General features: G+C 34.5%; 1 protein-coding gene across 1 annotated transcript in view; it reads right to left on the bottom strand.

Moving 5' to 3' along the window:
• Positions 1–9,005: 9,005 nt before the first annotated feature.
• The window catches only part of ZBTB11 (zinc finger and BTB domain containing 11), a 29,045-nt gene continuing 26,643 nt past the window's right edge, over positions 9,006–11,407 (bottom strand). The window contains exon 11 of the mRNA XM_006208032.4: positions 9,006–11,165. Coding sequence (XP_006208094.1) covers positions 10,648–11,165 — 518 coding nt within the window. The 3' untranslated portion in view covers positions 9,006–10,647. The remainder of the gene's footprint in view (positions 11,166–11,407) is intronic.

The raw sequence follows: 11,407 nt of genomic DNA, 5'->3' as shown, positions 1-11,407 counted from the left end.
TTTTGTATGTGAAATCTTAGCAGAGGTCTAAAGTTGGAACTATACAAAAAATGTACTCTTTCCTATCCTGTCTCATTCTCTTCCTCCCGTCCTTTCTGTTCTGTTTGCACCCATCCTGTATAGGTAATCTATCATCCCCTATAGGTAATCTTATCATCCCCTATAGGTAATCTATCTCTAGCTTCTGGTTTATCCTTCCTATGTTTCCTTTTGGATAAATAGATGGATATTTACTATTTCTCCTTTTTTTCTTACATGAAATGTAATATATTACAGTTACTCTTTTATCTTTTTTTTCACTTTGCAGTATACCCTAGAAACTATACCAGTTCATGGAGATCTTTCTCCAGAATTTTAACAGCTACATAGTACTCCATTGTGTAAATATACCACAGTTAATGCAATTACTCTTCCATGTGTAGGCATTTAGGTCATTTCCTATGTTTTGCCATTACGGTGTTGTAACTGAAAAACCTTGTGCGTTTCTTTTCATATTGGGATGTATCTTCTTTCAGGTAAATTCCCAGAAGTAGGATGCTGGGTCAAAATATAAGTACATATATACTTTTGTTAGATATTGTCAAATTCTCCTCCAAAAGGATTGTGCAAGTTTCTTTCCCCCACCAGAAATGTACGAGAGTGCCTCTTCCCACGGCCCTGCTAGAGTTTGTCATGCTTTTTTTTTCTTTCCCCCAAATCTGATCGATTAAAAAAGATGGTATTTCAGAGTAGTTTTAATTTGCATCTCTCTAGCTATGAGTGAGTTTGAATGTATTTTCATACGTTTAAGGGCCATTTGAATATCTTTTCCTTGTGATTAGTCTGTTCATTTCACTCCCATTTTATTAGTTGGTTTTTGGTCCTTTCTCAGATTTTAAGAATTCTTCATATAGTAACTATTTTTGATACATGTTATAATTTCTCCCACTTATTAGTTGTCTTTTGTCTTGGATTATGGTGTTCTTTTGCAGTGCAAAAAATTTTTTTTATGTAGTAAACTAATCTTTATTGCCTTTTGATTTTATGTGAATAGTTAGAAAGCCTTTCCCTATACTGAGATTAAAGATGAATTCACCCTTGTCTCTCTAGGGCTTTTTTCTTTCTTTTTTTTTTTTTTTTTTCATTTTAAAATTGAATAGATTCCTAATTCATTTAGAGTATATTCTTCTGCATTTGTAAGTTCAAGATCTAATTTTATTTAATTAACTGATATTTTTATGATGTTTAGCCATCCTAATTGGGAGCAGTCTGCTTTTGTGTCTTTCAAGAGTTAAATTTTTCCACATACAAGTTTTGTATATTTCTTGTTAAGCTTCTTTCTAAATATTTAATTATCTTTGCTATTATTGAAAAGCATTTGTCTCTGTCATTTGCTGGTTATTATTACAGGATATGAAGGTAATTAATTTCTGTATGTTAATTCTGTGTCTTGCAATCTTACTAAACTCTTACTGTTTGAGTTTTATCATTGATTCTTGAGGATTTTCCAGGTGTACCATCTTATCACCTGCAAATAGAGATGGCTTTTACTTTACCAATTTTTGTGCCTCTAATTTATTTTTCCTGTCTAGTTGCATTGCTTAATACCTCTAATACAATATTAAATAGTAGTAGAAATAATAGGCATCCTTGCCTTGTTCTTATTCTCAGTGGAAAAGTCTCCAGTGGTTTACCATGAAGTAAGGTCCTGGCTTTAGGACTAGAGCAAATGATGAAATTATATCAGGCTAAAAATATATCCATCAATTCCTGATTTTCTCAAGTGCTTTTATCAGGAGTGGGTATTGAATTTTGTCAAAAGCTTTTTCAGCATTTTATCAATGAGGGAAGACATTGATATAGAGAATGTTAACATGGGAACTATCAGTAGTAGAAGTAGCAACTGCAGGAAGAAAACACCACCCTTAGGGCTGAGGGAATAAGTGAAAAAGGGAAACACAGTATTTTAGAGGAGGGACCCAGAGGCTGAAATTCAGGTCTTTCAGGAGGTGCAACTACTTGCTACAGGGAAGAGCAGCATACCAAGCTGCCCATCACCACGGTGAAGACAAATTTTGGAAACCCTTGATTCAACTTCTGCATGAAAAATCCCTGGTGATGTGTAGCCCTTTACCCACACAAGAATCCATTGGTGGTTAACAATAATTACTGGTTTTAGTTTTTTTTTTTTCTTCTACTTTTTACTTCTTTTCATTGTCCTATACTTTTCAAATTTCCTACATTGAACTTAATTACTTTGATAACTGGAAATGAGTGGGGAGTGGTATCTAAATAAGGCAAATTAGGTTAGCTGTCATGCCAGGGCTTCAGATGTGAGAACGTTTTCAGGCTAAAGGCCTTGGGCCACGTCACAGTGGACACCCACTTAATTATTGCACGTGGACATAGAACAGTCACACCTTGTACTTTGCATGTAATACAAATGTGCTATTCTAAATCTTTTTTTCTAAGCATAAATCCTCTTTGGGAGCATTTTATCTGTGGTATCCATTGGATTCACATTGCTTAATATTTAGAAAAAAGAAAAACTTGTGTACTATGTAAAATCTCAAGGATGACCACTGTAACTACTGCAAGAAGACTTACCTCTGAACTTTTGTGTATCTGTATCACTGGTATGTCATCCAAATACACCACAAATGCGTTTTACTCAGAACCCAGCATTGTCCTGGTCTCATGCTAGAACACCTGGAATTACTTATTTTACCCCTGCTTTTAGAATTCCATAACTAAATCATAGTTAACATGAAACTCAGATCAACAGAAACTATGAATTCACTCATGTACCCGTGACTGAAAATAAAATAGTTTCTAAATCACATATATGGAATATATAATTTATTATAACCTGACTTTAAGGAAAAGATCAAAACTAGCAGCAGGACACTTACATCAAGTAATGCAAGGGAAGTAATACGGAAGGAATGCAAGTACTAATGAGATGATGAAATATTTGCAAATGATTAAAGCAAATTTAGCTGAAAGTGCAGTTGAGGATGAAAAGTGTAGAGACGGGTTATATGGGAACTCTATACTTTGCGCTGTTTCGCTATGAACCTAAAACTGCTCTTTAAAAAAAAGTCTGTTTTTTAAAATCCAGGATGTTGAGTAATGGTTTGACTCACAGGTTCCCAAAGTACCTCTCAACAATAAATATATAAGTTAAATATACCCGCCTCAAGTATTTTAACAATACCATTGTAATGCTGTGTGTGAAAATGAATCTGTATAAACATATACATAACCATACCAGAGAATTCCCAAAACAGGATTTAGATGTAGTTACAGTTTCAAAGGGCTACTTTGAGAAGAAAAATACCACTTTCCCAGCTAATTTAAACAGATGTTTCTTCTCATTCTATCCCATTTGAATTCTACAGTAGGCATTGGCTATGTGATGCTCCAAGGAAGAAAACTGAGACTCCTTTAAGTATGAATTATACTAAATGTGCAGTATACTGTATATATGTATTTACATGCAATATAATGTGTATGTGCAGTTGAGCTAATAATTCTACCTAATAAAACTGAAAAAAAATATGAATTATACTATAGGCCTTGCTTTTCCTCGTAGGAGGAACTTAAGAAGCAGCTGCAATTCTGTGCCAACTCAAAATGAGGGGTGTGCTGGTAGTGCCATCATTCTGAAATGGAGAATTATGATAACAGCCATCTCTTCACATTCAAAGTTAGCTATTTTCATTCCTACTGTGGGGTTTTTTTGTTGTTTTTTTTTTTTTGCTATGACCATAGAGACATTAGAAAATGGAAAGTTACAAGCTTATGATCAGTTTCAAATACTAATGTGGAATTAATGTCTGTGAGACGGGAAAATAAGGCAGGCATGGAACCTAGGAAACCAAGATATTGGTAGTATACTGCATGCATGAGTTTATAAAATCTTAAACGCAATACATTAACAGTAATTAGTACTAATGGAATAGAAGTAACAGATCAGAGACATTGCTAAGGAATTCACTGGCTAAATCAACGAGAAGAAATGAAAGCATCCTGGATGACTAGGGGTCTGGACCTAGGTACCTGGAAGAATGGTAGATGCTAAAGAGGGGGGAAAAAATCACAAATATATACAGGATAACCTTTAAAGTTTAACAAAACCTCCAAACTTACATGGCACTACAGCTCATGAAGTGGATAGCCGTGGGGCAGAAGACATTGTACCAAGAATTTTACTGTGATGTCTTGGCTAACTACTGAAATAATACTTCAGGGGGCAGGGTATAGCTCATTGGTTGAGTGCTTGCTTAGCATGCATGAGGTCTTGGGTTCAATCCCCAGTACCTCCATTAATAAATAAGCAAATAGCCCAATTACCTCCCCCCAAATAATAAATAAAAGTAAGAAGTAGAAACCAGCAAAAAAAAAAATTTAAAAACGAATAAAAAGTTTTAAAAAATCATTAAATGCTTAAAAAATAAAAATAATAGTTCAATGAACACAGCTCACAAGCTGATGGGAAGAGGGAACAGGATTTTAAACAAGGCAGAAGAGGAAAATGTAGAACAGGCAGGACCAAAAAAAGCAAACTAAAATGGCAGATTTATATGCAAATATGTCTAATTACGTCATGTTTTTAATTGGACTAATTTCTATCAAAAGACAAAGATTAGCAGCCTGGAATTTTTATTTCTTTAATGGAGGTGCTGGGGATTGAACCCAGGACCTTGTACATGCTAAGCACAAGCTTCACCACTGAGCTGTTCCCATTCACCTTAGATTTTTTTTTTTTAAAGCCAACGATATGCTGTATATAAGAGATAAACCTTAAATACAAGGATATGAACAGGCTGACAGAAACAAGGATGGTAAAACATACCACATGAATACCAAAAAAACACTGATGTAGCTGTTTTAATTTCAATCAAAGTAGACTTAAAGCCAGGAGCATTATCAGGGGCACTTAATTTTATCCTTTCATAATGATAAAAGGTTCAATTCACCAGGAAAACAATTCTATATTATATGCAACTAATAACAGCTTCAAGGAAAAATTGCCAGAATTAGAAGGAGAAATCGGCAAATCCACTTTCATACAGGGATATTTTAATAAACTATTCTTGGTAACTGATAGAACCGGCAGACAAAAACAAAAAACAAAAACCAGTACGGGTACAGAATATTGAACAACAAAAGTAATAGTTTAATCTAATTGACATTAAAACAATGCCTCCACAACTGCAGAATATTTTTAAGTTCTCATGAAACATTTATAAAAATTGACCATTGCTTATCCATAAAAACCTCCAGCAAATTTTAAATAGAAAATATACAGAATATGCTTTTGACCATAGTAGAATTATGTTAAATCAGTAATAAAAAGATAACCCCCCCCAAAACCTGCATGTTTAAAGATAGAGTAAAATGTGAAAGAAGAAATTATAATGAAAATTGGAAAATATTTTGAATCAAATAACGGTGAAAGAATGCCATATCCCAACTTGTAGAATCTTGGGGAAGTTGAGTTTAGAAACTTTTACTTTTTCTAATGTACTTTTAAGCACACACGTTAGAAATAAATACCAAATCAGTAAACCTTACCTGAATTGCAGTGAAGTTAGAAAGAGGCAGCAAAGTAAGCCCAAAGCCCTCTTTACCTCTAGGCAACACTGTTTTTGTCTTCTGTATTTTCTGATAATTAATATCTCCACTCCAGCTTTCTTATGATTGCTGTTTCCATGATTTATCTCTTTCCATCTTTTTACTTTTAATCTAATTGTATCTCTGAATCTAAAGGTGTCTCCTGTAGACAGAATATAGTTGGATCATGGTTTTTTTTTCAATCCAAGTTGGATCATGGTTTGTTTTTTTTTCAATCCAATCTGACAGTCTTTGCCTGTTGACGTTTGATTGAATTGTTCATTTTATTTACATTTAATGATTTATTGATGTAGTGTTCTATGCCATTTTACTTTTGTTTTCTATGTCACTTTTTTTTGTTCTTTTATTATTCTTTTACAGTTTTCTTTTGTATTGAGTATTTTCTAATGGAGCATCTTAATTTCTTTAATAATTTTTTTCAGTTTTTTAGAAGTTATTGCTCTAGGGTTTGCCATATACATTTTAACTCATCAGATTGAGCTTCAGATTTATACTGACTTAATTTGCTATGTATAGAAAATTTATTCCAATATAGCTCTATTTTATTCCCTTATCCCCCCTTCTGTGGTATTACTGCTATACATGTTACATCTATTAATGCCACAACTCCAACAATACAGTGTTATAATTATTACTTTACCACCTATAGTCATTCCCTTATCTCAGTACAGCTTTGCTTTCACGCCTTTGTGCTGTTATTGGCATGTATTTTACATATATATTACATTTCTGTTATTGGCTCAATAATACTTTCTATACATATGATTTTATACAATTGCTTATTAAATCAATTAAAGGAATAAAGGAGAATAATTATGCATATAACCTGTCTGTCACAATTTTGTAACTACTGGGTGTTGTTTCTTTCTTGTTTGATTAGTGACTGGCTGGATTATTTTAGTGAAGTCTATTTCCCCTCCTATACTCCAAGCCTCTGATTTTTCTGCTCAGGCAGTTGCAGCTTTGAGTATGCCAACAGTCACCCTGGGATGACAGTTATTTTAGTGGTGCTCTCTTCTTCTACTCCATGATCACACTGTACCATTAAACTCTGTCTGGTTAAATTAATGAATTAATGGCTACAGTGATTGAACTCAAATCTCCATCCTCTCTCCCCTCCCCTGGATATTGGGGGTTGGGGCTGGAAGTTCCAACTCTGAAATCACATGGTTGGTTTCTCTGGCCATTAGCCCCCATCCTGAAGCCATCTAACCCACCATGTGAATTTCAGATTTTCACTCTGAGACTGAAAAAAAGACAAGGATGCCAACCACAACAGCTATTTAACACTGAACTAGAATTCCCATACAGAGCAATGAGTAAGTAATAAGACGAACAGTACTTGGCAAGCATGTGGAGCAACCAGCACTGGTGAGTGTGAAATGGCACATTCTCTTCGGAAAATATTTCAGTATTATCTGCTGAAGTTGAACATTCACCAATCCAAATGACTCAAGTTCCACTTTTAGTTATGTACCGAACAGAAATGCAAGCTTACATAGACCAGGAGGACAAAAATGGTCCCTGCCACGTTCTTCATGATAACCCCAAACTGAAAATAACCCAAACATCCATCAATGGTAGAAAAATAAAATTGTGATACATTCACAGAAAAGTAATTTTTTTAGCAGAGCATATAGAACAGACACAGTAAGAATTTAAAATGAACACAAACCAATCAACAAGGAAAGACAGACAAGGGAAGCAGGAATGTAAGTACCTATGAAGAACCAAGTGGAAATGCTAGTATGAGAAATGCGAATTTTAAAATAAATTCAATTTAAAAAAAAAAAGTTTAAGTTGAGCAACTCCCAGGTTATCAGGAAAGGAGATGGGGAGAGTGAAAGAGGTATTGAGGGTAGCAACAAAACTTACTTCGAAGAAAAGTAACCAGAGACAAAACATATTTAAAGGAACAATGCTATTTGGCTTCCAGAATTTGGAAAAGACTAAAATTTACCTTAACATCTCTGCTAAAATAAATTCCTTTGAAAGTCACAGTACTAAATTTATAAGGGAATGTCCTAGGGTCCCCAAATTGGAGAAACTGAGTTGAAACTGTAGTAGCTTTGTGATTGACGGGACTGTCAGTTTCAAAGGACTGGATTTTGACAGGCAGGACTGAGGTCCACAGAGATTGGAACTAAGAATCATACACAAAGAACCAACCAGAAAAAACTCCCATTTACCAGCACAAAGATATTTGTCCCAGGCTGGGTACAAGGTGCGCAAACAGCCTCCCTTGAAGATTTATTATAGTGAGCTTGCTCTCACACTAGTCTACATGTCCAAATTTACAGTAGTTGGTCTAGGAAACCACAGTCTGAAAAATTAATATAAAAATAATACCTAGCTATTGATAATCTTGGGGCAATCTAGCAGAAGCAATCATAAACTGATCTGGAAGGACCAGTTTCCACCCAGGTGGGTGGAGCAGGATTCCAGATAAGGCCCTACTGGAGACAAGCCTATGCTCTAACATTTATATAACTGGAGAAATCCAATAAACAGCAGTATTCAACCTCAAATCTGAGCTAAAAGACTGTAAGATAGGTACATTTACAATAATTAAACAAATAAGTTATCTATGCATCTTTGCTCCACAAGCCACTACAAACTATAACTGATAGATTTATAGGACCAGGGGAGACAAAGACTTACTATGTTCCAAACATTAGTTCCAAATCAATGCTACTTAAAAAAAAAAAAAAGACAAGACACTGAAGGTCTGGATTAACTCTAAGTCCAGCAGTTTAGGTAACCTTGTGAAATTATGTTAACTAGACACACTAGCTTTTAATGAAACAAACAGCAGTAATAAGCAGATTTAATCAGGGCTACACACACTGTTTGGGGAAAGTCATCTGATGACAACAAAACAATGCATGTTTCTAAAAAGGAATTGTTATAAATTAAATAGAATAGTTTCCCTGATGGAAATACGAAACTGTTAACTTTTGGAACCTTAACACTTGTTTCTATATGTAATTTGTATAATTCCACACATTTAAGTTATCCAAAGTTGGCAGTTAATCGCACTACTTTTAATTTTGTGGTAAGGTTATGTTTGAGCGTAGTTTTAATAGTATGTGTTCTCCAATGGTTATTTTTTTAACATGTTCAATTTCTCTTCCCTTTAGACGTCAATCAACTTAATAACATATCAAATAAGAGCAACTGGGGGTGCGATATAGCTCAAGTGGTAGAGCGCATGTGTAGTAGCATACACAGGTTCCTGGACTCTATCCCCATTATCACCTCTAAAAAATAATAAATAAACCTAATTACCTTCCTCCCCCAAAAAGTAAAAAAATAAAAAGAAAGAAAATGGGAAGCAAGTAATAGCAACTGACTTATGAAAACAGTGACAAACTCAACTCCAAAGCTTATGCTTTAAACAAGATTCAACATCTTTTATTTACACATTTATGACATACATTAATGGTCTTACACAATTAACTAAATCTACTAACAATGGTGACGAGATGGAACACAAAGACACAATTCCAAACTTTAGGCTGAAATACATTTTCACTAACTGAAAGATATGATAAACAAGCAGCCATTATAAAGCTATAGACTGTATGTCAATTCACTTAAAATTGAAAGTCAGCCACGCAGCTATTGAAACAATGAGAAATTTGCAAATGCAAATATTACATATGCAGGTATAGTGCATGCATGGCATCACATTTATTCTTTATCTTTTAAGCCATTTTTAAAGTAAACTGGAATAAGCATCTTAATATATGTACATCAAGGCACATTCTTTTCTTGTGCTTTAGGAATGATTTACATGTGATTTGCTTATATCTTAATTTTACACCTTATATTAGCTTCTAATACTTAAAAGTTTAATTTTAACAATTATAGCTTGAGTGGTGGTCTCCCAGAGGAGAGAAACATGGCATCTCCCCATGGTTATTTTGAAAATCAGAAAATTGGAAAGCATAAAGAGGTGGGAATTTAAAAATCAAACACACAAATTAATTCAATTTAGTTCTCAGGCAACTTTTAAAAAGAACTAACTTTCAACAATTTGGTGGGCCATAATCAATTTCTTTAAGTAGTATATTATAATGAGGGCTAAAGTGAAGAATTTTTATTATTCTGAAATTACTTGACAGTTATATGGTATCCACAGGACCGCTGTAAATGTCTATATTACTATCCTATTTCTAGACTGCAGTTTTTCAACAAAATTGAACAATTAAACATGATACAAAAGCTGCAAACATACTAAACCTAGTTTTAACTTTTTTCCCCCCATTTATTGTCTCATGTTATCAAGGAAAAATTTCTCATTAACAGTTTAATAACAGTGTTCTTTGCTTATGGTCAATTTACTTGCCAGGAAGGACAGTAAGGCTTTAATAGGCATTTCATGCATTTTAATGGCATTAAAAAAATCAGCTATTCATTTAAGGGTTCCCCACATAGATTTAAGTTTACTGTGCAAACTTGATTACAACACGTAACTCATTAAGTGCTTTAAAACAGAGTAAAGAATATCCCTGACTTTATAAGGGGTTAAAATAAATAGTAAGTCAAGAATCATAGATTTGAAGCATTTAAAAAATGTAGTATACCTAATGCATCCTACTAAAATATTTTATATTAGAATTTTTAATCCATAAACAGGGCAAATGAAATCACAGAACCGCTATATTTTGAGGAAAAGAAAAGCCGATTGGTGCAGCCTTTCAAACTCAAAGGATATAATAATGTCAAAATGCAAATGGAACTGTACAGGTTTAAATTTAGTACAGTTCTTTATAAACATTAATTCATAAAAACTATACCATGATAAACCACTGCCATCAAATAGATTTGTTTTCAATTTCTTTACAGTAAGTGGACTTCTCTACAGACCCTATTAGCCAAACTGTTTAGAAATGTTAAAACACCACCAAACAGCCCAGAGCCCCGACATACAGACTCCAGGCAGATAGTCACACAGTGCTGTAAACAAATATCCTGCAAGTTCAGTATGTGAGATGTCATTTCCTTTTATCTCCATTACTACATTCATTCTGTTTCTGAAATATGTGCCACCTCCACTTCAACAGTTTGAATAGCTTCTGCAACTTCAGACAGCTTCTGTCCTTGCTGTTGTGCCAACACATAATTAACCACTTGCATAATACTTTGGTCAGAAAGTGTAGAGACTGAGGGACATTCTTCAGTAGCTGCAACAGCTTCAAGAGCTTCCATAGTTTCTCCTGTCACTACCACAGTTTCAAGTTCTTGAGGACCACTGCTTTCTTGTTCCTGCATATCTGCTGTTAAGATGCTAACAGCATGCTCCACTTGAGTTCCTTGATTATGAAACTGAAGGGTATCTTTTTCCAGCATAATTTTGCAAGGCACATAATCTCTGTGGAATTTAGTCATATGCTTACGGAGTGTCCGAGCGTCTATGTAGGCTTCACTACACACAGGACAGACGTAGGGCCGTTCACCAGTGTGTGTCCTGACATGGCGTTTCAGAGATCGGGCATCAGCCCAAGCTACTCCACATGTTAAGCACTCGAATGGCTTAACTCCTATTAAAAAAAGAAGAAACGAGGTGTGTGTGGTGAGGTGCCAAGGACCAAAATGCATCACAGTTGCCTGATAAATAGTGCTTTTCTTTAAGTACAGTAGCCCATAAACCTTTCTATCTTGACTATGGTGATCCTTTATTTAGGACTGAATGGTTTCACTCAGAATAAAGGAGATTTTGGACTATAATCTCTGTAAAGATGTTCCCATGGATGGAAGTTACTGAGAGACAATTCTGAGTTTC

Source organism: Vicugna pacos, chromosome 1 (assembly GCF_048564905.1).
Source record: "Vicugna pacos chromosome 1, VicPac4, whole genome shotgun sequence".
NCBI classification, from domain to species: domain Eukaryota; kingdom Metazoa; phylum Chordata; class Mammalia; order Artiodactyla; family Camelidae; genus Vicugna; species Vicugna pacos.
Note: the sequence above shows the minus strand (reverse complement) of the source record. Positions and strands in the feature narration are given on the sequence as shown.